Source organism: Lissotriton helveticus, chromosome 12, assembly GCF_964261635.1.
Source record: "Lissotriton helveticus chromosome 12, aLisHel1.1, whole genome shotgun sequence".
NCBI classification, from domain to species: Eukaryota; Metazoa; Chordata; class Amphibia; order Caudata; family Salamandridae; genus Lissotriton; species Lissotriton helveticus.
In genome coordinates, this window is record NC_136073.1 from 315,331,641 (window position 1) to 315,359,094 (window position 27,454).

Genomic DNA, 27,454 nt, shown 5'->3' on the forward strand with positions numbered 1-27,454 from the left:
AAAGCCAGACAAGAGCTGTGGACAAAAATCTTCCACGCAAGCACACTAACAAACTCGCGGGAGTTCTGGAGATTAATTAATGGTCTAGCTAGACCAAACAAAGCTGCTATAGGATCTAGTTTATCTGAAGAGGAATGGGTGGTGTTTCTTAAAAATCATCTAAATCCTGAACAAACAGTATACAAACAATGTGTTACTAACGTAAGCAACTCAAAAGTTGACCTAGAAGGCGATAGTGAAATTTTAATAACCAAAACTCAAGTGGCCAGAATGATAAAAAACAAAAGGATGGGGCCCCTGGTCCCAGTGACATCCCTTTTGCATTATTCAAGGAAGCACCTGATTTTTGGCCTGCCTATCTTGCAGATCTTTTTAGAGAGGTGGTCCAGAGTGGTCAAATCCCGAAGTCATGGAAAGGATCACTAATAACACCTATCTTTAGGAAAGGAAATTGGCAATTACCGGAAAACTATCGCCTAATTACCCTGCAGGATACGGATGCCAAGCTGTTTGCTGGAATTCTTTTGATGAATTTAACGGATTGGGCAAAGGAGAAACGGGTATTGCCCCCAAACCAAACAGGCTTTATCAAAGGCCTTGGTACATCTACAAATATTTTAATATCAGTATTAATTGACAAAGCAATTTCATCTAAACAACCATTATACCTGTGTTTCGTAGATTTTAAATCTGCTTTTGACTGTGTTGACAGAGAACTTCTGTGGAAAAGACTAAGGAATTCCGGATAATCTGTTAAAGATGATTTAGCTTCCACACTCAGAAACTTGGGTTAGGGTGAGCACAGGTGAGGGAAAAACACTAACCAATACAATTCCTACATCTAGTGGTCTCAAACAAGGATGCGTTTTGGCCCCCTTACTTTTTTATTTATTTTTAGCTGATCTTACTACTGAGTTAAACGCAATCAATGCACACCCTCCAAGGTTAGCCCACAAACAGATATCCAATCTTTATATGCAGATGAGGTCATACTTCTAAGTCACACCAAAGTTGGAATGCAGCAACTAATTGATGGCATTTCAAATATTCAAAGGAAAACGGCATGCACATAAACAAAGCTAAGACCAGGGTAATGTTTATCACAAAAAATGTGCGACTAAATCGACACATAATTGGACTTTGTATGATAAAAAATTAGAGCCAGTAGCTGATTACAAATACTTGGGCGTCACTTTCAACGATAATGGTAATTTCCAGACACAAAAACTGGATATTACAAGGAAAGCGAACTCCCTCGTCGGGTCATTCAGAACTATTCAGTAAACCATAGGAGACTGGTCGTATTGCCCTTTATTAAAAATAATTGCCATAAAACTACTGCCAACCCTAACATACGGTAGTGAGGTACTCAATGGGAAAGATGCAGAGATCATCGATACCGCTGTTGCCAAAACGTACAGAACCTCATTCTCTCTCCCAAAGAATGCCTCACAAGCCCAGGTGAGGTTTTATTTTGGGCTAAACAACCAATGGTATGTAAGGAAAGGGCATATACTGAAAGTGTGGAATAGAATAAAAAACGATCAGGAAAATGAAGTGTAACGTTTACTGTGGCAAGAAGTAAAAATTAACAGAAACTTAAATGCCTGTTCCTATTTAAATAGAAAAATTGAAGAATTTGGTATAACATCCATTTGGAACACCACCGTCGCACAGGACAGCTTTAAGAAAACAGTAAATAAACTTACCAACTATCTTTCCCTGATAAAGGATAAAGATATTTTTGTTAAACGAAATCACGCATGGCCGATTGTTAACGGATTCAAGAAAAAAAAGGTCCAAAACTACCTGAAAAAATCATGGTCCAAGAAAATAAACACATCTTTATTAATGCTAGATTTGGCTGTTTTCCAGGCTTAAGTCACTTGGTACCATGGAAAAGATTAAATGATAACAAATTATGCAGGCTATGTAAATTAGGACAAGAAAACATTCTACACTTATTGTGTCTTTGTCCGGTTTTTGAAACTGAGACAAAAACTATACTCAAGAAACCGTTTAACATACGTGGAGTAAAGACATGTAGACAAGCCCTGATTGCAAGCTTAAATCCAGAAGATCTGCCAATCAACTCCGCATTCGTCAAATTCCTTTGTGTTGTACAAAAAAAGTTGGAGGCTCTCGCTTGATTAACTCAGGGACTCTGTAAATATGGATTTACAGAACTAAGTCTTAGAAATAACCATAAATGATTGATTACTATAGTACCCGATGTTTTAGGAAACTAATTACATGTATGGATTGTTTTATAATTTTAAATTTGTTAATGTTTTAGCTGCTTTTTGCAAGATTTTAATTAATCAAACAAATCAAATAAACCTGAAACTTGACTAAACCAGCATTTAATATTATCACGTTAATGGCAAGATTTTCAAATAATTAGTAACTTAAGGAAAATTAATCACTTATTATGGAGTGCACATATTATACTAAGCAATGCAAGGACTGGCTTTGCATATATTACATTAAAATAGAGGAATTGGTATGGCTAATAGATTCAAACTATGCCTTTATTAAATGAGTCACTGCAATAACTCACATCATATCTATTACAAGACACAGTAAGTATTGCTTTAAACAATCATGGTTATCTAATCTTGACCACATAGAATACATCTATAAATATTGCTAACATGAATCCACTTTTCAAATGAAAACTTATACATAAATACATACATACATCAGGGCTATATTATCCACAATTAGTAAAAATTACAGAAAACAATGAGGCAACAATAAAAGGACAACATGAACTACAAATGTTATATGTACTTGGAGGGGTACTAAAGTTACATTCCCATGCAATATTAAATATGTGGGGGATGGCTATTATAAGGAAAGAATTAATAAGAAATGACAAATATAAACCAAAAAATAAATTAGGAGTATATTCGCATAGGTGAATACTTTACTTGGAAATATGAAGAGTGCCCAAAAACTAACTCAAAGACCTAGATTGACAATGCTCAAAAAGGGGTAATAACCCCTGATCCTAAGCAAAACAGAAATCTTTTTTCATGTTGCCCAGGTTAAAAACAAAATTGGGAATTTGCTTCTAGGTGTTATTCCAAGATTTTAAGCCAATATTAAACTTTCATGGAGTACTTTGTAAAGTAAAAATCATCTCTTAGAAAAGTAAGACGGTCACAGTATACTATGAGTAGTCATATACATTAACCTGTATTCATTTAGCAATTTAAGAGGAGTGAATTTCAGAATAACATAATACAATTCATAAGTAATTTTTTTAACACTGCCTCTAGAGAAATCTATTTCCTGACAACCAATCTATTTTGATCACTTTGAAAATGGATTTACTTCAGGTCGTAACTGAAGTAGTTCTGACAGTTTCTCCGGAAAACAAAACTGTCTTTTGAGACTTTGGGTACTAATAAACACACAAACCGGCAAGTGTTTGCCCCTTCATCAGCATTTGCAGGTTTTCAAGTTCCACTAATAAATGCTCCAATTAGCTAATCTGGATATCATTAAGGTGGGAAAATAGCATAGTGGCCTGGGTCCTTCACTTGTGTTTTATTAAAAAACAAAAGGATTAATGGAAGTAAAACAAAAACGCGCTTTTTGGAAGAAGCATATGTAATTCAAAACTAATTTCCTTAATTTACACCAAAAAAGAAACAGATAACATCACTAAAAAAGAAATGCATAATATAAGATAAATAGCTAAATAAAATGATGCAAAGTCTTCAGTTTAACTTACCAATAGGTTTTAAAACATTTCTAGTACTGTAGTCTTGAAGAAGTTGACATTATTGCAAACTTCTAAAATACAAAAACTCCTCAATCATTTACTAAAGTGTTCATATCAATATCAATTGTTCTTAAACATAATAAAGGGCAACGGTACGCTCACCATATGGACACACATCATTCCTGAATTCTGCTTGTGATGGTTCATTTAAATTTCTGAATCTATGCTTGTACTGATGTAAATAGACACAATAATCCAAACAGAATATCACAATATTTATAAATACAAGGTTAAGAGCAAACAGATAGAAGTGGTTCAACTGAAGTTTGAATTCGCCAAATGCCATGGTTTCTAGTCTATGATATGGTGTATTAATTTTAAATAAGAATAGATTTTACAGATCTCTTAGATTTTCAGTCTAATTTCTAAAAAAGTAAACATTATTCTTTGGACTGATACGGACAATCAGAGAGGAACATGGTATGCATGTAGGACATCCTTTTTTAAATGTTATTGTCTATTTAACTTTTAATAATAAATAGTCAAAATATTTACACGTTAAAAGGTCATTCAGAAACACTGATGAAATATATCTGTATATGTTGATGTTTATACATTATCCCTACTACCACAGAATTCTCCCTTAGTGAGATAATTATTGAATTGTTCTCTATTCTTCAGGTAATAACAACATATTAATAAAAAAAGGTTTTATAAGGCAATAAATGTTAAACTTATGAAGGCAACTATTCCAAACTGTGTTAACCTTGGCAACAAAACATTATGATTGTATTTTCAGTGATAAATCTATTATTCTGCTTCATAAAAAGAACACAAGGTGACCCAAAGAATGGTCTGCTTCATAATGATATTTCTAAATAGATGAATGAATACATAACAAGTTATATTGCTTTCACATTCACAATTTTAAGCTATATTTTTGCTCCAGCTACATTTTTCATAGATAATTAGGCTACGTACACATAAAAACACAGGAAATAGGCAAACAATTCAAAAGGCAGATGTATTTCTCATTAAAAAACATCTAAAACTTTTCAAGACTGGCTATTCCTATACAAACTTCAAAACATGGGTGTTATTGGTCTTATTTGAAATGTTTCCAATCAACATGATTAATGTTCCAAAATGCTGAATAAATATAATTGGTCAATCAAACTACCTGGAGGCGAGTTAATGGAATTCTCATAATTAACAATAGCTTGTCAGTTTCAAGGATCATCATTGTGTTAATGCTTACAATCTATTGATCTTTTTCCGTGATATGGTTCTATTTTATTGCTGGCCAGAGCGTAAGCCTTTAATTAGTAAATGAAAAATCTGTCAGATCCCTTTGAAAATTGTTTTGAAAATAAAATGTGTGTTTAACTTAGCTCATTTACAAATTAAAACCTAAATATTGAACAATACATACTTTTAAGAAAAACATTCATCATAAATCACCTTAATTAACAACTAATGGAACATTCAACAGTATTTAATTTCAAATGTGATTCTGTGTATCAAGTGTTGAAGACTTCATCACTGTAACTGTCAATACCCAAAACAGAGGAATGTTAGTTATATATGCTATTAATTACACAGATTTGTATTGAGTGGGAAAGTTGGAAGTATGCATTGTATCTGTATTTCAGGTGTATTCAACAACAAAAACAATTGCTGCATTTCAAGATGAAATCCATACTAATATTATAAAGAGAGAGCCCAAACCTTTGAGGCGGGTAGTCTCAGTAACCACAGCACCAATCACAACACCCAATACAGCGTTGGAAAGGGCAGTTGCAGCAGAAGGACATAGGCTAAGCAGACGGCCACCATATTTTATTTTATTTTTGCAGAGTTTATTATAGCGCGAACTTGACCTGAACTGAATCAGGTATGAGAGCGCTTTACATAGCACCAGTTACGTTACATGAGGACACACATTTATTTTTGTTAGGCACGGGGAGATTAAGTGATTTGCCCAGAATCACAGGATGTTTGGCGTCGTTACCAAGACTCGAACCCAGATCCGAGGTCGAGCGCCTTAGCCGTTAGGCCAACTCCTCTATACATTTAAAAGGTAAAAGAACCATGCCAGCAAAGTAGTCCCTTGTGGGTGTGTCTGCGTTGTGCTGTGGGTGTGGGCTGGGGGCGTGACTAACGCTGGGGGGCGTGTGGTACGGTCATCACATCGAGGGCTGTCGGCGTGTGCTGGGGGCTTGACAAACGCTGGGGGCGTGAGAAACACTGGGGGCGTGTATCCGGCCTTCATGCCATGTGAACGCAATTGCGCCGCATCAAGGGGCACGCTGGGGGCGTGAGAAATGCTGGGGGCGTGTGCTACGTTCCGCCCTTCATGCCATGCGAGTCGTACATTAATCAGAAGATCGTCTGCTCTGGCCGTGTGCTGGGGTCGTGACAAACGCGTTCACCTGGAGGCCTGGTAAGTAACATTACTGCAGCCTCTCCTGCGCGCTGTTACTGAACTCTCTGATTCAACTAATTTACACGCGCCTGCTACCATCAACCAGGGATCTAGCCGGGCTCAGGCGGTGGATCAGTACACTAAATTAAGAACGCCTGATAACATCAACCAGGGCTGCAGCTGGGCCTCAAGCGGGGGAATACACGCCTGCAGTGCTAACATCAAACAGGCATGCATCTGGGCCTCAAGCGGGGGAACACGCAAATGAGCGTGTCTGCGGGGACAATTACTGCAGCCTCTCCTACTCGCTGTCACTCAACTCTCTCATTAAACAGATTTACCCACGGCTGATAACTCTCTCATTCAACGACATTACACGCACCTGCTAACATCAACCAGGGCTGTAGCCGGGCTCAAGCGGCGGATCACTACACCAATTACACGCGCCTGCTAATATCAACCAGGGCTGCAGCTGGGCCTTCTCCATCCCTATTCTAATGAAACAAAAAATGTTGTCTACCGCAAGATTTTAAAATAAATTGCCCTTGCCAAATACACACATTACACACATTCTATTTCATACCCGGACAACGTTGGGACAGGCTGCTAGTGTCCTAATAAATCTATATCTTACCTAATTACACAGTCTTTGAAGATTATTGCCTAGATCATCCTCATATGGTCATCCAACTTTAAATTAGCAGAAAGCAGTAATCCTACAAATGTATATGAATTAAAGATCGCTACAGGTGTTGCATCAAGTAACCGATAAAACTTTTCTTTTTTCCTGAAGATCATAATCTTTGTTTTTTCAAGATTTATTTTCAGAATGCTTTTTACAATATATTCATAAAGCATCAAGTTTATGCTGAAGATCTATGGCAGTGTTATTTAAATGGATTAAATAAAAGAATATGCATAAAGATGGCAAGGAATTTGAGAGGAGCTCACTTCAGGTGCCAAGACACAGTATTGACACAGGCGATTTAATATTTTAGCATTGTTTGATAAACGTCGCAACTCATCATGATCTCCAAGGCACAAGTGTACAGTAGGTGCAACCACACTCACAGCAACCCAATGATGTCACCACAAATAGACTCCACATGAGTTTTTATAAAATAAGTATAATCTTTATATAAGAAGATATACGATATGACCACACAATACAAAACCAACATATAATAAAGGGTAGTATTCCTTCCGGTGGACTGGTAGGTTCTAATCCCAGAAAAACCAAAGGTGATGATGGACGGAGCGTTGACAATACAAACACTCACCCCCAGTCAACTGATCTGGGTTTAATCCATCACCGTTCTTTAGCTCACTCTGCCACCCCAGTTCAGACATGGCCATATGCAAATCAGTCTGACCCTGTGCCTCATGGGAACAGTCCAGCCCGAACTGCCAAGCCATGTCTTCCCTGGACCGGAATCAAGCTTCCCAGGACCGGTTTCTGGCATTACAGCCGTCTTCAGCCGGGCTTGCTTGACTCCAGTGGCAAAGTGAGCAAGGGACTCACGTCTGAGCATACCCTGCCAACTAAGGGCGAACAAAGAAAAACCAAAGGTGATGATGGACGGAGCATTGACAATACAAACACTCACCCCCAGTCAACTGATCTGGGTTTAATCCATCACCGTTCTTTAGCTCACTCCGCCACCCCAGTTCAGACATGGCCATATGCAAATCAGTCTGACCCTGTGCCTCATGGGAACAGTCCAGCCTGAACTGCCAAGCCATGTCTTCCCTGGACCGGAATCAAGCTTCCCAGGACCGGTTTCTGGCATTACAGCCGTCTTCAGCCGGGCTTGCTTGACTCCAGTGGCAAAGTGAGCAAGGGACTCACGTATGAGCATACCCTGCCAACTTGGGGCGAACAAAGAAAAACCAAAGGTGATGATGGACGGAGCGTTGACAATACAAACACTCACCCCCAGGCAGTTCGGGCTGGACTGTTCCCATGAGGCACAGGGTCAGACTGATTTGCATATAGCCATGTCTGAACTGGGGTGGCTGAGTGAACTAAAGAATGGTGATGGATTAAACCCAGATCAGTTGACCGGGGGTGAGTGTTTGATTTGCTCAAACGCTCCGTCCATCATCCCCTTTTGTATCGCTTTGTTCGCCCTAAGTTGGCAGGGTATGCTCAGACGTGAGTCCCTTGTTCACTTGGCCACTGGATTCAAGATAGCCTGGCTGATGAGGATTATGAATCCAAAACCGGTCCCAGGATGCTTGTTTCCGGTCCAGGGAAGACATGGCTTGCCAGTTCGGGCTGGACTGTTCCCATGAGGCACAGGGTCAGACTGATTTGCATATAGCCATGTCTGAACTGGGGTAGCTGAGTGAACTAAAGAATGGTGATGGATCAGTTGACTGGGGGTGAGTGTTTGATTTGCTCAAACGCTCCGTCCATCATCCCCTTTTGTATCGCTAGGTTCTAATCCCAGCCACCACTTCTAACCAACAGTTAAGCTTACTTCTAACTGTTTCCACAAGGTTAGGCAGGTCGTATTGCTGGAATCACACACGTTGCAAACGAAAAGAAATGCTGCAATGCGTAACGATGTACTCCTGTACTGTGCAATAGAGAAACAATGCCATACGTAGCCCCACAGTCATGTACTTTGCAATAGAAGGAACAATGCAATGTTTATCACTACCAGCATGCCCTGTGCAAGGAAGAAACAAAGCAATGCATCACGCTACAGTCATGTACTGTGCAATGAAGAAATAATGCAATCCGCCACATTATAATGAGGTACTGTGCGATGAAGAAATAATGCAATGTGCCACGTTACAATCATGTACTTTGCAAGGGAAAAATAATGCAGTGTGTAGCACACCAAGCATGTAGTTCATCAGGCACAAATACGATCAGGCGTCATGCAACAGTTCGATAGTTCGTTAGCAGCAATAATGCAAAGTGTCATACGACAGTTTAAGGTGCTCCGTTAACAGTTTCCCCCAATATGGATCAATGATGACAAAAAAGTACTGCTTCTCACTCCTGCTCCAGTACTGCCCCTCCTTGGGCCAGCACGGGCCTAGATCCGAGCCGAAGCAACAGGCTTGCACAGCTGACAGAAGCGAGAGGCCGAGAGAGTGTCCCTCCGGGCTCGCACCCCACCCCAGGTGGTGATCCACATTACCTGGGGGGGGGGGGAGGGGTTGCGAGACCCCACTCTCCTCTCCTCCTTCAGCGACTTGGGCCTTGATACAGAACTCCGTCAATGGGCATGGCGAGCTCGGGCCGGCGGCTCAGCTCCTCCGGGGCTGCCGTTCTGGCTGGTACTGTTTCACTCCGAGGGCCCAATGACCTGGCCCTCCTTCTGGCAGTCTCAGTGGACACCGAGACCCGCACTCAGCACTGTGGAGACTTACTACGATTTCGGTACACACCCTACCCAGGCACTCCTCACCAGCGCTTCTGGTTGTACCTCAACACGCACTCTGCACGTCTGCGACTCGCCTCTTCTCTGGTGCACACGATGACCAGGCGCTCTTTACCAACGCCTCGGCTTGCACCTTGACACACATCCTGCGTGTCCGAGTCTCACCTCTTCTCCCGATACATATGATGACCAGACACTCTTCCCCAATACCTTGCCACAACACGCACCCTGCGCGTCCGACACTCACTTCTTTGCTCGGTGCACACAACGACCAGGCGCTCCTCACCAACGCCTTGGCTTGCACCGCGACACGAACCCTGCGCGTCCAAGACTCACTTCTTCGCTATGTGCATACAAGGACCAGGCGCTCCTCACCAATGCCTTGGCTTGCACCGCGACACGCACCCTGTGCGTCCGAGTCTTCTCTCTTCTCCCAGTGCACACAATGACCAGGCGCTTCTCACCAACGCCTTGGCTTGCACCACGACACGCGCACTGCGCGTCTGAGACTCAGTTTACTCCGGGGTGCCCACGATCACAAGGTAAGACTTCCGAGGGCAAAAGCATGTGCACACCACGTTGCTTGGGCCTTCTCTGGAAACTTTTATGTTCTGTGTTTCCAAACAGGGAGCCAGCTGACCTCGGGCCCTCAGGGTTCAGGACACAGCACAAAGCACAGTCCTGTTCAAGAACGGGGAGGGACACCGCCCACTGCAATGTCCCTTCAGTCTCTTCCTTAGTAAAAGTTACAAACTGCAGGTCGGTGCCAGATCATGAAGCAAGGGCCAGTCCCATCCAGCAGTCTCTTCAGGAACTTCTTCCTTGGCAGAGGTTCTTCTTGACCACGAAAGAGGTCAAAGCCTTTGCAGACTCGACCTGTCTATTTCGCCATTTCAAACTACAACAAATTCTAGGGGTTACAGTTCTCTTAGTTATACCCCATCATGTCTTTGAAGTTCTTTAGGCTCAGGGGTCATCTCAACCCCTCCCTGGGTCAAAACCTCTCCTATCTCCTCTCACCTCTCAGATCCAAACAGTCAATCCACATTCAGCAGAGGCACATGGAAATGCTTAAAGCCACTTTCTAAAAGAGTGGTTTCTGAACACAGAGTGACAAAACCACTTTCACAGAAAGATGTGTTATGATACTGTGAGCTCATACATACTAAACTTCACCTCTCCATTTTAAACTTATAGGAAACTAGGCTAACAAACAACACCAAGCCTCCCCTATTCTGTCCTATGGGCAGGATGACCTCTCAGCAGTGAAAAACGAAATGGAGTGTTTTTCACAGTCAGGACATAACACACCCTTTAGTATATCTCCTGCCTTTTACTTACACCGCACCCTGCCCAGTGGTTACCTGGGACCTACCACAGGTGTGCCCAATGTGTATAAAAAAGGGAAAGTAAGGCTTGAGAAGTGTTTGTACTTGTCAGGGCAACATGCTAACTTAGCAAACTCCGCGCAGGCCCAACACTGCAGGCCTGAGTTCCCTTTGCCGCGCACCTTTGCATTACTAGCCTTTGCACACACAGTGCACATCACTAGGGTCTTTACTAGTAAGGCAAACATATTAATCATGGCCAACCAATTACCATTCCACTTTTCATAGGGAACACTTGTATTTTGACACTGATCAGCAGTGACAAAGTACCCAAACCATCTAAAAGCAAAGGAGGAAGAGGCAAAATGTCAAGGGTAATCACACCAAGATATGTTAGGTCTAACACTGCCCCATATGAAATGCACTTAAATACTTTTTTAAACAACAAACCGCTCTCTTACATGACACCTAAATGTTGTATATAAGGATGTAGCTGACACTGCCACTAACATACAGTACTATATATGCATTTGTTCCCTCAGCTATAAACACACACTGTAAAATATTTTGCAATTGGTAGACTATAAATTAAACTTCCAACATACATCACAACTCTCTCTTACCTACCACATAGATATTACAGGTTGGTCATATACTTATTAGTTATTTCTCCAAAACAATATTCAATGTGCTCTTCAGTCCTGTATCTTTGCAGACTGGTTGACTAACCACATATCAATGTCATTACCAGTCCTATCCCAAATAATTAGGACATAGTACCTGATTCATGCTGCCATATTTTGTTATGAGGAGTCTGTTGATAATTGTAATAGGCATCCCATATTTACTCCTTTGTAATATGCACTCAGTTACGGGTGCCCTTAACAAATTTTATGTAGACAACTTACTGCCTAAAAATTTTTAAGAGAATTATATGCACCATACATTATGCATTAAGAGTTAACTGTAACTAAAAATTGTGTTGACAACTCTTTTTTCTTCCACCCACTGGGGACTCTTCACATGTGCCTCCATACTTCCTAGGATAACATTGAAAAGTCCCATTGTTAAGCCCACTAATTACAGGTTGGCAGTAGGTTGTATTAGCATAGAAGCCTTATCTTTAACACATACAATTAAAATTATTAGGATTATTAAATTAAACACATTTTTATTAAGATACTCATGCAATAAAAAAGATCCATATTCAGCACTTCTTTCAAGAAAAAAAGACAGATCACAGAGAAAGAAACACTCCATGACCACTGGTTTCTCAAAGTGCTTGATAACGGTATGCTAGCTGGACGTTTAAGAAGCATATATATGTACCATAAATTAATGAGTAACTCCAAGATGCAAGGCTTTACCTAAATGGCCAGAGGGAAACTCTTTAATATTAACTTAATAAAGAAATCACCAAACTAAAATATATTCCAACCAATCCTTATAAACTAGATGTAAAAGAAATTACAAATTGCTCCTAGTGTGCCTACATCTTTATGAATTCTATTAGATATTTAACTGCTCGAGACTCAAGATGCACTACTTATGCCACTGCAAGCAATGAATAAAAAAAACATCATTGCAAAATACAGAAATTAAGGGATCAATGTTAGCACAGGAGAAGCAAAATAAAAGTATAAACAGATTTAGACATAAGAACATCACCATTGTTAGAAATAGATCCTGTGACCTGTATCTTAATTAAAAATAAATTATATAAGGATAAAACATATATTAATCCGTACAGGGCTTATAATAAAAACATTACATCTGTGATGTATTCATCTATCTTTCAACAAAAAATTAAATATGGATGAAGAAATTGTGAAAAGGAAAGAGAAGTGAAAAACCTTAATATCTTAGTGGTATGAACTGGTGTACCCTAAAGTCTGATATACTGAATCATTCATGTGGACATTAGACAAGATATTTAAATTGTTATTGGTGTTTTTAAATCATGCTTCTGCCTTTCTACTTAGATGGGACATATAAATCCCTAGAAGACAAAAGCATGCATGCATTCAAGAAATATATCTGAATGGTTGTGTGTTACAATATCAATTGACAACATTTTGGTCCACCACAATAATATTGTGAGAAAACTATTGATTAACATAATATTGTGAAGTTAAGTATATATAGGTGAGTATAGATGTACTATTCCCAACTTCAGCTCTATACACATTGAAGATATATATACACACATATATCAAGTTACACTGACGAGCACTTAAGTGAAGCAAATCTATACTAACCTAAATATATTTACCTTCACAATTTTATGGCAGTTGATATTTTAGTCAAATTTTTGGGGAAAGATTATATTAAGAACTAAATTTGGGGGTATGTAAGGCAAATCAATTTGAAGGAATATCAGATTGTGACATAATGTAATATGATCAGATTTGAATTATATTCTTTGAAGGTTGCAGAAATGATCGTTCTTGGTGACATTTAACTTTTTCTATTGTATTCACTGAACTTTCACTCAGGATTTTTAGAATTCTTCCAAATATAATAACGTGTTTTGGGTGGTCGTCAATGCACTTAAACTTTTAAAATAAGAAACCTACAGCTCAGATCATACTGGGATACTATTATATAAAACAACAACATTTGAAACCTGAAGACGTTAATGTAAGTCAATCATACTTTTAATGTAAGTCATCTTCTTAATTTGAGAACTATTGTCTATGTACTATATATGTTCACCGATCACTGCACTTTATGATGCGAGTTTGCCATTTTTCCTTTATTTTAAAATGTAATTGTAATACCTGGGATTATAAAATGTCCTTGTATCAGTATAATACTAATTTGCAGCTGTCTGATCCTTTGTACTCTAAATACAGAGACTTTATTGCAGACACTAAATACAACAAACACATGTTGGTCACGTCAATAAAACACAACTCAAACATTTTTGAGCAAATTCAAGCACATACACTTTCATAATTGCAAGAAACCGCAATTCACATAGGGGCATATGTTTGCTTTGTATATTTAGATTTAACCTCTTTGCACTTGGCATTTCAAATGAACTCAGATGAGAACAGAAAGAGGCCTTTTATATAATATATCAAAAAGTCAAATATTTGCCCCACAATCTTTTTATATCTGTATCAATTTACAAGATGTTCACAGTGATCAGTGTAATCAGCATTGGAAAATCAACTCTAAGGAGAATCAATACTGCAAACCATGACACATTTTCTGGAAAGTAGCATTACTATTCATTTAAATAAAGCATGGAACACCACCTTTCCATCAATTTAGTACGTCAACCTTACATCTATGGCCTCAAAAAGTTAGTTCTTGATTTGTTCAATATTTCATATTTATAAATGTTTCAAACCTTCCATGTCCAAGAACCATTAAAAAACACAACAAAATAATAAAGGTGATACTCATCTTGTAGGTAAACTTAACAGTACATGCTATTGTCATTTTGCAAAACCCTGTACATGTAGTCTATGTGTTTTTGTAATATCATTTGTTGAAATACATATTTATGAAGGATTAAGACAATGTAAAGGCTTCAGGAGCATTAGTCAAGTGAATCTAACAAAACAAGCGCTGGGTCAATAGTTTCCTTACGATCATGAACATGAATGGAGGACAACGATAGCTATACTATGTGGAAACACATTTTGCCTTTTTTATTTAAATAAGATATCAATCACCATCTGTTGCTATACAAAATTCAAGTCTATTTAATTTGCCTCATCACTCATAATAATCAGTTAGATAAACAAAACCCACAACATATGTTTTAATAAAGCAAAACCATTGTGACAAGTATACATTAGAGAAATATAATGTTATCTTGGTGAATCACTTTTGCTCAACAAGCAATATAGGTTTATATTTATTTGTACTTTGAATTGTTGTTTGTGCATGACTAAAGACCAAACTGATATGTGTATTTAGCAAATATCAATCAATCAATCAAGGCATTTGTAAAGCGCACTACATACCCGCGAGGGTCCCAAGGCGCTAAGGGGGGGTGGGGTGCTGCTACTGATCGAAGAGCCGGGTCTTGAGGAGTCTTCTGAAAGCCAGTAGGTCTTGGGTCTGCCATTGGTTGGTGGGGAGGGTGTTCCAGGTCTTGGCAGCAAGGTGGGAGAAGGATCTGCCGCCGGCGGTCGTTCTTCGGATGCGAGGGACTGTGGCGAGGCCGGCGGAGTGGAGCTTGTGGGTGGGGGTGTAGAAGCGGAGTTGTCTGTTGAGGTAAGCTGGGCCGGTGTCATGGAGAGCTTTGTGTGCGTGGATGAGGAGCTTGAAAGTTACCCTCCTGTTGCCGGGGAGCCAGTGCAGGTCTGTCAGGGGGTGTGATGCCGAGGCGTTCTGGATGCGTTGCAGTCGTCTCAGGAGTTTGGGCAATGTGCCTGTGTAGAGGGCGTTTCAGTAGTCCAGCCTGCTGGTGACGAGGGCCTGGGTGACTGATTTTCTTGTTTCGGTGGGGATCCACTTGAAGATCCTGCGGAGCATTCGGAGGGTGTTGAAGCAGGATGAGGAGACGGCATTGACCTGCTTAGTCATGGAGAGGGTGGAGTAGAGGACGACCCCTAGGTTTCAAGCGTGGTCGGTGGGTGTTGTGGCTGTTCTTAGCGTTGTCGGCCACCAGGAGTCATCCCAGGCTGAGGGGGTGGAGCGGAGGATGAGGACTTCCATCTTGTCCGAGTTCAGCTTCAGTCGGCTGTTCCTCATCCATTCGGCGACGGCCTTCATTTTGTCATGGAGGTTGGTTTTGGCGGTGTGAGTGTCTTTGGTGAGGGAGAGGATCAGCTGGGAGTTGTCCGCGTAGGAGGTGATGTTGAGGTCGTGCTGTCGGGTAAGGTGGGCGAGGGGTGCCATGTAGATGTTAAACAGTGTTGAGCTGAGGGAGGAGCCCTGGGGTACGCCGCAGATGATCTCAGTGGCGTTGGAGCGGAAGGAGGGGGGTGGCAGACGCTCTGGGTTCTACCGGATAGGAAGGATGTGGTCCAGTCCAGTGGCTTCTCTTGGATTCTGGCGTCGTGTATGTGTGTTCGCAATGTGCGGTGGCAGTCCGTGTCGAAGGCGGCTGACAGGTCCAGGAGGATGAAGGCCGCTGTTTCTCCATTGTCGAGCAGGGTTCTGATGTTGTCGGTGGCGGCAATGAGGGCAGTTTCGGTGCTCTGGTTGCTGCGGAACCCGGACTGGGACAGGTCCAGGATGCTGTTCTCCTCAAGGTAGCGGGTCAGTTGTTTGTTGACGATTTTCTCTGTGACCTTTGCCGGGAACGGGAGCAGGAAGATGGGTCAGAAGTTCTTGAGGTCCTTGGGGTCTGCCTTGGGTTTCTTGAGTAAGGCGTTTCTCTCGGCGTGCTTCCAGCTCTCAGGAAAGGTTGCTGTCTCGAAGGAGGTGTTGATTACTTTCCGGAGATGGGGTGCGATGGCTGTGCAGGCTTTGTTGAAAATGTGGTGAGGGCATGGGTCTATTGGTGATCCAGAGTGGATGGTGTTCATCATCTCGCTGGTGTCCTCGTCGTTGATGCTGGTCCAGGTGAGAATGGTATATGAAATGAGGGTCCCTGTGAACTGTGTAGACATTATTCACATTTATTTAAAGCAACATTAATAAAGAAATAGAGTAACCACACTGTAAATTAATAACAATGAGCAAGTACTGCAATTTATAAGTTATAATAACAGTGCCCCAAAAGAGTACGTAGAGTTTACGCCTTCCGCCACTGAGAGCGATTTAGGAATACGAGACACCAGTGCGAGTGAATTGATTTAAACACGACGCGACTACCCGCCCTGATTAGGTCTTGGCTTTTCATATTACGTTACGGCTCCTACCCACCATTGAATTAGACGCCTTTAAGATCTACCCTAAGACTTTGATGAATAAAAAAGTGGATTCCCTCAACTGATTATCGTATGAAAATACCTCTACGTACCATGAATTTGTAGTGCATCCCTATTTACACCCTTGTCCTGATGAAGACCCCGATGTAAGCCCTCAAGTACGCCTACTACTGTAGCGTGGGGTCGAAACGTCGACGGCTACCTCCCCTCTCTCTCAGTTGACACCGCCCACAACTTTTGGATATTACATACCAGTGTCAAATAGACGTTTTTGATAAATAATGGGATAATTCACGATTCCTTTCTTTGGCTCAGGGATCTGAAGCCGATTTATTGTGTAAATAATTCAGGAATTTGATATATTTACTTGTCACGAATATTATCATTCTTTATCTATCTCTTTCTTCTTTACAGCATTACGCTACCTCACTCTTTTCTCTTTTGGGGCACTGTTATTATAACTTATAAATTGCAGTACTTGCTCATTGTGATTAATTTACAGTGTGGTTACTCTATTTCTTTATTAATGTTGCTTTAAATAAATGTGAATAATGTCTACACAGTTCACAGGGACCCTCATTTCATATACCATATAGCACCCAGGTACAGAGTGGATTTTTTTGGGTAAACCCCCCCTTTCTCAAGGTCCAGGTGAGAAGGCAGTTGGTGCAGGTGGTGGTCATGGGGGCGGTGGCTGTCGGGGAGGTCGTGGCGTTGAAGCTGTCGTGAATGTTGGTGATCTTACAGTGGAAGAAGGTTGCCAGCGAGTCGCACAGGTCTTGCGAAGGAGGGATGTCGTTGGTGTTGGAGCTGGGGTTAGAGAGTTCCTTCACGATGTTGAAGAGCTCTTTGCTGTTGTGTGCGTTGTTATCTAGGCATATGAAGTGAGTACTAACACTGGACTACTCAGAAATACAGTATGGAGAACGTACTCCCTTTTGATTGTATCTACACACTATGAACTGTTTTTATGGAGGACTTTCTGCTGCAAAAACCACATAGTGCCACTGTTGTCACATTACACACTAAAAACCATAAGCAATAGGCATGTAATGCTCAGAGGCCCATTTTGTACCCACTCTTAACTTCAATTCTACAGTTAATTGACTTAAAAGAGTGGTCATAAAAATATGTACCTTCAGTTTTGCAGTCTTGTATTTTTTAGGTGAAATGCACAAATACTTTGTAGCAACATGCATCAGCTAAACGGTTAAACCTGCATTGGGTCTGTATGTTCGCCACCCCCAAGAAAACCTCAGCCCCCTTGTGCGTGAGATAATAGGATTTGGTGGATTGTCAGGCATACAAGTGAACTGGAGCAAGTCAGTGCTGTTCCCTCTTACTGATGCCACCAAGCCCTTCACACCGGATTTTCCTTTTGTTTGAGCCTCTGGCCCCACTTGCTACCTTGGTGTATGGCCGAGTAGGGACTTGGATGACCTCTGGAGGGCCAACCTTGGACGTGCTGTGGACTGGCTCAAGTCTAGAATACCCCATTGGAATCGACTCCTCTTGTCCCTGGCTGGTCGAATAGCCATTGCCAAGATGGTGGTCCTCCTGAAATTCCTTTATCTCTTTTTGAATGTTCCCATACCTCTAACTGCCCATTTATTTCGTACAATTCATTATCTGATCATTTCTCTGGTTTGGGCTGGCAAACAGCCCAGGATTGCGTATGACAACCTCACTCTCCCCATGTCGGTTGGCGGTATGGGCGCCCCCAATTTCAAACTTTATGCCTAATGTGTCCAGGTCAGTTTTTTACATTTTTTGATACACACCAACCCTTTTCAGCCGAACGTTGCGGTTGAAGCCGAACTTGCAACTCCCTGGCCGCTAAAAAACGCCCTGTTTGCCCGAGCAAGTCGCCCACGTGCTGAGGTGGACACGGTTGAAACCCTGCGCTGGGCCTGGTCGGGACTACCCGTCTTTCCAATGCTACGATGTTATCGGCTTATACCATGCCGATTGTACGTCATCCTGCCTTCCCTTCTCTCCAACCAACTGGCATGTCTAAACATGCTGCCTGTTTGAGGCTGATGACATTGGCGGATCGTTACCCCGGAGATAGGTTTTTCATTCTCTTCCTGCTTCTTCTGGTCCGATGGACACATTGCTCTTTTATCAGCTGCGGGCTACGTGTAAGGAGCTGCATCCAACGTTCCCCCAACCTCCACCTTCGATGCCCACTCTCGACTTTATATATACACATCCCTCACCCCCGTAAGCTGGTAACTAAACTATACGCCCTTACGTTGTCGACCACCTCTATCTCTACTGACTGCGCATGTGTGGCATGGGGTGAAGATTTGGGTATGGGCATAGCCCAAGCTGACTGGCTTTATTGCTGCAACCAGATTAAGAATCTATCACCCAACTATCGCCTTCGTCTCATACATTTCAAATATCTGCACAGGCTGTACCGCACCCCTGTTCAGCTCCATAAATTGGGACTTATACCTAACAATAGGTGCATGCGTTGCTCTGCCCCTGCCGCGGATTTTATTCATCTTGTGTGGTTGTGCCCTAAAGTGTCGGATTTCTGGTTGGCGGTTTGCATCGCCATCTCTGAGATGACCTCAGAGCGAGTTCAACCTGATCCACCACTGTGTCTGCTGAGCTTTGTCAAGTTTTGCCCAGATGTTTCTCGCCGACTGATCGCAATGTTGCTTGTCCTGGCTCGGCGTAGGGTGATTATGTGTTGGGGTCGCAGACCGGTTCCCAAGTTCGCCCACTGGCTTGAGGATGCTTGAGATGCCAGACCTTGCTATCTGAATTTTGTGACCTTCTGCCTGCGAGAACCCGCCCACCTGACATATGGGGTCCCCTTGTGACAAACCTCCATTCCAAACCTTGTCTAAGCCGAACTGCCTCTCCTGCGCTCCCCGCTAGCACTCCGCCTGCGGCGGTTGCCGGTGCTGGTCAGTAACTGCTTCCCTCCTTGCTCCCCTCTCCCCCTCCTGCTGAGCCTGTTCTTTCCCTTATAGTGCTGTCACCACCTCCTTTAGTTATGTGATGCTCATGGTGCAATAGCCGTTATGCACAGGATAATGCTTCTGTCTGATTGGGATTTCACAATGTCTATTGTATTCCGCAAATAGCCTGCTGTGTACGATACTCTGATCGGATGCAAAAGTGTATTAGGATTATGTTGACTCTGTCTATAAAAGGTTTTGAAAATCAAGAAGAAAAAAAACTGCATTGGGTCTTCATTAAACAACTTGAAGTGTGGAGATGTAAGACTTACCCCAGTATAATGAACTTTCAAAACATGCATTTCCAAATTTCAGAGGTGGTTCAGTGATAAGATCAGTGGTATGAGAAATGCTCTACAGATCCTAAAGCAAGCAACAAAGGTGCACCATACCCACTGGTTGGGTACTAAAAGACAGCCATAATTAGGGAGTGCAGTAGGGTTCACAGCCTTATGTCCTGGTTCAACTATACCTACTGCACCAATTATACCTATGCCACTTGGTAACTCAAAACTAAGGAGTCACCAACAGAGAATGCTATTAAAAAAAAACTGTCTCCACTAAAAATTGTAGTGGTAGGATGCAAACTGATTTTACACAGGGTTACAAAATTCAGAAACAAATAGCACTGATGAATAAAATAAATTCAGCTTATTGTACATGGAACCTACACTGATGAACCTAAACAACACTCTGCCTAGGGCAGAGCTATCAGCAGTGAAGTAGGTGCAGTGGCAACAGGGCACAGGTCTATAGGGGGCGTACTGAAGACCAAAATATGGCAGTATTTTACTACAAAACCACGGATACCCAGGACATTTTCCCTGCTTGCACTGTGGCCCATTGCAGAATTGCTATGTAATAGCACTATGGTTTTGTAACACACCACTTCTTGAAACCACTATCAGTGAAAGACCTCACTAATGGCAATACAGCACAATAGAAACCTTTGCTACCATAACATATATAACTGTCTTTAGGATGCCATTTACATTGTTGGTCACTACCAATACAGTTTCCCCACAAAGAATCCACCTCACAACAGTAGCCCCACATCCCTTATTAACCAGTTGCATGCTCATGACGGCTCCACGCCGCCATGAGTCACGGGCTGCATGTGCCATGTGCTCATGACGGCATGGAGCCGCCATGCTGCTGCCGCTCCGGCCATGCGGGACTAATTCTAGGCCTGTGCGTGCGAATAAGTGAGTGGGCCGGGTCATGACGGCTCCATCCCGTCATGAGCACACGCCGCCCGTGACTCATGACAGTGTGAAGCCGTCGTAAGTATGGGAGCGCCACGCCCACCCCCTAGCACCTCCCGCACCGCAGGGAAGGTGTTAAACACGTTCTACAGAGGAACACTTAGAAATGTGTTTGTGTCACCATAATAGAAACAATCTCCTCAACTCAATGGAACAGTCATCTTTCTTAACATGTCTTGGAATGGAAACACCTTGAGCCATTTGTACCATTTGTAGGAGCATGTTTCTTAACTTAATTCCTTAAATATAAGAATTGGCAATGCCAATAGGCCTGGCTTTAAAGGAATGCTGTTTGGTAATGTGAAGCATTACAAGTAGATATCATGGGAATGGATATGTATTTATGTGGAAGCAAAGAACAGCAGGATAATTTTGGTGTAGGTTAAAACAGTGAAGTGGTAGTAGCATTGTCAAGTCAGACATAAAAATCCATGTAGGGTAATGAATGTCTTCCTTCCATCTGTGTTGCAGCCACAGAAGAACACCATATATTATCTACTTATCTAAGACACCTTAATAGCATTACAATGTAATGTCGGTGTCCCTGAAAGTTCAAGCTCAGGCATCTGGATATGTAAACAAAATGATCACAGCTATGTGGAGGACAAGCACTTTTTGTGAAAGAACACAACTTAACTTCTGTTGAATTAAAACATGTACTCCGGGCTTGCCAGCATGAGGGCGAGGACGGGGCTTGGACAGCAGAGGCTGCTTGATTGCGTCTCTCTGCCCTGGAACGGAGTCCGAATGTGGCGATTCCGGAGTTATATCGCTTGTGAAAGTGTTGGAGCACAAGGATTCAATTAATGAAGGTCTGCTGCTCCCGTTTGTGTTATGTGAGATGACATTTAAATTGCGGCCACGGAAATATTACCAGATGTAACTTTTGGCCCGGAGTGAAAGAGCTTTTTCAAAATGGCGGATACCGAGCGTTCCTGCAACGGACCGCCGTATGTGGCAAAACTCTAATCTCGATCCTTGGTATCGCCGGATTCCATTGCATTTTACTGCTCTCAGCTTACTATAACATATTTATGCTTTACAATTGATCCCTCTGTTAAGCGGAGCTTTTTTTTACGAATGAAGCCAGACTAAGATGGCGGATCTTGAGAGTAATGGCATTGGGCTTTGTTATTGCCAGTAATTGCATATAAGATTCCTCATTCCATCTGCTGTATTGGTATTCTCCTGGTTTTACCCTGCATCTTGGTACTTGTGCTCCGATACCAATGACCGCGCTGAGTAGAGGAGTCTTGCGTGTGGCGGTGGCTTGTGGGAACCAGCTGGTGATGAGACTAGCGAGGGCAGAGGTCTCCCCGGCGTATTGATGCCTCCCCTTGCGAATCAGATGAGATGCAAGATGGCACCTAGCGGCTCTTCAAGCGCATTGCGGGCGCAGCAGAATCCCACGATGACCAGCACAGGCAGGGGCGCTATCAGAGGCCGCTTGTGGACCCCTACTCTGGTTATCGGTGATGCTGCACCAGCTTCCAGCGCCTGCACCAAGAACCCTGGTGAGGGGAGAAAATAATCAGTTACGATAATTAGCGTTGCAGCGTGGGACCGGCCCGACGCCTAAGACGAGTTTAAAGGTTCAGAAATATAAGCAGGCTGGGAGCCACTCCAATTCCTTTCGGTTGTCCAACCTGACGCACACCTGATGAGGTATTTGCTACAATTTTTTACATTATTAGGGGCTCGGCGGCTGTTTGTTTAAAGCGTGTTGCCAGTCCTTATAATGGCGACTCTACGAGCAACACAGGGCTCCTCCTTCCAGCCTGGCGATTTGGTGCTTTGTCAACGTGGCGCTAGCCAAGTGGGAAGCGGCAATGCCATTAGACCCTTTTACAGGGAGTGCCTTTCTCTACCAGCTTGACTCCCTTAATGGCCCCCATAACTATGCCCTTCTCCAAAGCACTCCTACTCCCCTTGTTGGGGATGGATCCAGCATCTTTGCCCTGGAGTCTGAGAGAGTCCACAGTGACAAGGGTGTCACACATAGTGGAGGACTGGGATGTATCCCCTTACCACTAGGAGCCATCTCTTACCCTGCTGGATGTCGGACACTGTGTTCCAACTGGGTTTCCTACCCCCTCCCCATCCTCTTACCGCCTTCATTCTTCAGAGCGTGCCCGTGGCCAAAGCACTCCTCTCCCCTTGTTGTGGAGGGATCCAGCATTTATGCCCTGGAGTCTCAGCGACCCCGCTGGGAGAAACTACCTAGACAAGGGAATCACACATAACTGAGGACTGAGAATGATACCTGTACCGCGGGAAGCCGTCTCCCACCCAGTCGTACGTCAAACACAGTTACTTCCCTGTCTCCACGCTGTGTCCACTACCCCCTTCACCTCCCTTTCCTCCTTCATTCTTTGGCTACCTCCCCTTTTCCTTTCCTCTCCCCCTTGAATTCCTCTCCACCTGCCTGCTTTGTCTATCCATATGCCTATGCTCCGCTTAATCTCCCTCCCTGTCACCCTTTTACATTACCCCTTTACCCCTCTCCACGCCATGAACCAACGGATGTAACTTGTAACTGTTGTACCTTCTGTAACAATGTGTAATTTGTAACCAATGTAACTCTCCTCATTTAAAGCGCTCTGATACCTCCGGGTCTAGCCAGCGCTATTTAAACTCAAGTAAATACATTTTAAAAAGCTCCTCCCCTGGAGATTCCCTCATAATTGTCTGGCGACATCTGTGCTGTCAATCCAGGCCAAAAAAACTAGAGGTTGCAAATGTGCTTTACATTGCACCATACCACCGAGGATATATTTTAAGAAGTCTAGGAAACAAGTCGCACAATTGAAATAAGGATTCCTTTTTTCACGCTCCAGAAGCAAGATGCTAGGGTGCACATCTTAGGTTTCCTCAACTCAGAAGGAACACGCCACTATGCTCCGCGCATTAAACAGGTCAACACTTTGCCGCTCTGCTTGTCCTGGCGTCAGAACGCAAGAAATAATGTCAGTGGTCCAGGAATCATCACACGCCCTTTAGCGAGGGATGCATAGTTCTCACATCACACCGAGCGAGACGGCACTACACAGACGTTTCTGTCAAGAGAAAGTGGACACCGTCAAAAATGGCTATGGTACAACGCAAATGATGAGCGTAGCAAGCTCTCTTGGGGATGTCTGCTGCAGCAGATAAAACACACCACGCGTTGTTTCAAGACATAATTCCCTCCTTGTCTACTACACATTCCAGGTTGTCCTTTCTCGGGTAGCAATTTACCACTGACCATTTTTTTTTTACAAATCAACTCTTATTAAAGTAGCACACGGACTGATCTGAGCAAGTGCATTTATTGCTTTAAATTGCCTGTGTTATTCTGCTTCGGATCCAGCACTTGTTCAGCGTGCGGTTTGTCGTTCAGCAACACAGTGCACGAGAAAACGATTGATGCGAGCAGCAGGTCAAATAAACATGCAATAGGTCCGCGGCTTTAAAAAGAGGCAGGCAGGCAGCGAGGTCCAAACCACTGACAGCAGCATCCCAAACTTTGACACTTCTCTCTGGCCTGCCAGCGCTAAGTGGATTTCGAATACATACATTAAATGCCGGATCCTCAGCAGCACGCTAAGGCCACTTGCAAAGGTGACACTATTATTTTGTAGCTTACTTTGGTCTCCTACTCGACCAGCGCCGATTTCTCCGCCCACAGGAGCAGCAAGCGAGAAAGCGTCTTCCGTTCCTGCATTCGCAACAAATTCAGCAGCAGCAGGTCGGGAACTGACTTTACCTGGACTTTCTTTACTCTGCCCTCTGGGGCGCCACTGCACCGCACGCGAGAGCCTCTCTAGGCCTGCGTATCAACCCCACGTACAGGAGGTGGAGGGAGAAGAGGGAGCCCTTCATCCCCTGCCACCCCGGCGATTTCCTCTGTTCTTCAGTAACTCCGGCTGGGCTCCGCGAGCCTTCCTCCCCCACAATCAGCCCGCTCCCAGTCCAGTCCATACCCACAGCTGGGCTCTGGATCCTGGCTATGCGTTGCGTACCTCATAAAGGTCCCCCGAAGCCATGCTGGGCTGCGGAACTTGGCGTATGTGCGCTCCTCCTCCTCCTCTCCGTGCTGCTGCCGCGGGGGAGCTGTATGTTTGTGCAGAATGACAGGCTCTGGGCTTCGCCATGTGCGCAGTGCGCAGACTCGGGCACGGGGAGAGAGGCGTGAGCATCGGCGAGGAGCTGAGCTGGAGGCTGCACACAGGCGCCGCCTTCCGCCCTGCTCTCTGCTGCCGCCTGTTCCGCTCCCACAGCGCCCTTGAGCGGGGAGGCAGCAGGAGCGGCTGGCTGGCCGGGCGTTCCGCCAGCTACCTAGATGGTTCAGTCGTCGGGAATAGAAAGCAAAGGCCAAAAATACACTGGGGCAAAAGAAAGGAAACACTGAAAAAATCCCGGGTAAGAGGGAACTATTCAAAATGACTCTGAAACACCCTAAGAGTGAAGTACAAAGGCGCCATCCCTGGCTAGAAGACACATCTAGGCAATAAATACTAGGAAAAGAAAAATATAGAAAACAAATTCAAAATGACAAAAAGCAAAACTAAAAAGTCACATTGACAGGGAACAATGAAAAAAGAAAAAATAATGTACCAGGGTAAGAAGAAGAATTACAGGTGTTAAATATGATGAGGCTTTGTAGCCTAAGTTAAAGGTTATGGTTTAAGAATAAATAATACACTTGCACAGATACTCGGCCAAGAAACTGGGTAAAAAGAAGAAAAAAAATATAAAGAAAGTGCCAAACATGAAGAATTTGTGTAAGAATGCAGCCATATGTCATGGGTATCTATTTCAGACCAACCGCCCACCTTAGGTGTAAGCATCACATTCGAATAGCTCTGCTTCAGAGGAGCATATTGTATTGACATATGCACTGGTCAAGAGAATTTGTGTTTTTTAATTGACGAGAAGGGTTATTGTATCCTTTTTTCTATCTGTGTTTGTTTTCTACAGTATTACAGGTCGTTCTAGTGCTTCCATCAATTTGTTGTGATTTTTTGCAGTGCCTGAAAGTTACAATTGCTCTGGAAAAGTCAAACCACCAGCAAAAGGAGTCATAATCTTGCTTTTATGTTCTGTTGTACAATGTTCAATCAAATCTTTGTGTGTTCTGAAGGCATCTTCAGCTCTAAAGCAACAGTGACACAATGGCAAACAAACTAGGACATGCTAATGGAAAACACAATCACCACTATAGGTGCAACATGTTTCTTTGATTTTGTCTAAAGACAACACCCGCCTGTATGTGCTCTTTAAAGCCTCCATTCAATTATAGCAGGTAATATTTAAAAACTAATTGTTGTACAATGTATTCTCTTTAAGAGTCAGGTATAGAATTGTTTTTTTTAAATTACTTTGGGGAAAATGGATATTTCTTAAGTGTAATTAACATTTTTGCACAATGTTAAATTCGTTTTCAAGCATACAATGGTGAAATCGCAAATTAAGCTCACCAAAAGGGAATGCCGTTTATTAGAATGGAGAACACATGTCTGGGCTATCAAACAGAAGCAAGTGCACACAGCTTTTTGTTGATTGATGTTATCCTTGATGTATATCATGTTAACTATGACGCACCAAAAGACTGAATTTTCGGACAAGACATTAACATTATCCACACCTTTTAGCTGACACTATCTGCAACTCACCTTTTTTTACTTTAACTGTTGCTAACTTAATCATTGTCGGGGGTAACCTATTTATAGTGAATGCATTATGTATTTCAATGTTGTACAAAATAGATAGATACTTGCACATCATATTTCTGATCTTCAGTGTTGACAATGTCTTTTCCCACACCTTCTAAAAATGTTCTATCTCACTCTCGTCAATATGTAATGGTATAGTGTCGCAATTAAGAAATTTCTTTTTGTTATGTGTTACATTATTTCTACTTCTCAATATCAATGCCTTTACCAAATGTAGCTTGTTAAAGCCCACTTTCAATGGCAACAAATGTTGTGCTGCCTATACATTAGTTTCAACACGGCCTGGCAGTGATTTATTTGATCTTTTAGCGGTATTAGTCATATAAAAGAACACTTTAATTGTAACCCTAAAATACTTAAAAAATTGCAGTAATATTTCAGATTTTTGTAAGAGTGTGTTTTTTAAGCTGATTTGCAATTTTGTTTTGGCAAAACAGAGGTATTAATGCAAGATCCTGAGAAAAGTAAAGTGCCTACACCAGTCACCCTTGTATTTAGTTAGTAAAAACCAAGATCTTGTAGAAAATAACGCACATCCTGCACCTGTGTTTGTTTTTGGCACACATAAGAGGACATAAACTGGTTATTTAACAACCAAACTTAACACAAATATTTTCATGTGATATGAGTGACCATGTCTTTCCGCAGCATAGTTGGAAATGAGATACAGCTGCAGTTCCACTTCAGGAGTTTCTACCTGGTAAAAGCCCCGAACCCAATGGGGGTGGCAAAAATCTATCATACGGTAGAATAAATCAATACTTCATCGCTGGCTCCAC

At 42.6% G+C, this 27,454-nt stretch overlaps 1 protein-coding gene across 1 annotated transcript in view; it reads right to left on the bottom strand.

Moving 5' to 3' along the window:
- The window catches only part of LOC144797587 (chromodomain Y-like protein 2), a 625,531-nt gene extending 600,375 nt beyond the window's left edge, over positions 1-25,156 (bottom strand). Inside the window, exon 1 of the mRNA XM_078668253.1 lies at positions 24,963-25,156. Within this exon, the coding sequence (XP_078524379.1) occupies positions 24,963-25,139 (177 nt within the window). The 5' untranslated portion in view covers positions 25,140-25,156. The remainder of the gene's footprint in view (positions 1-24,962) is intronic.
- Between the last annotated feature and the right edge of the window lie 2,298 nt (positions 25,157-27,454).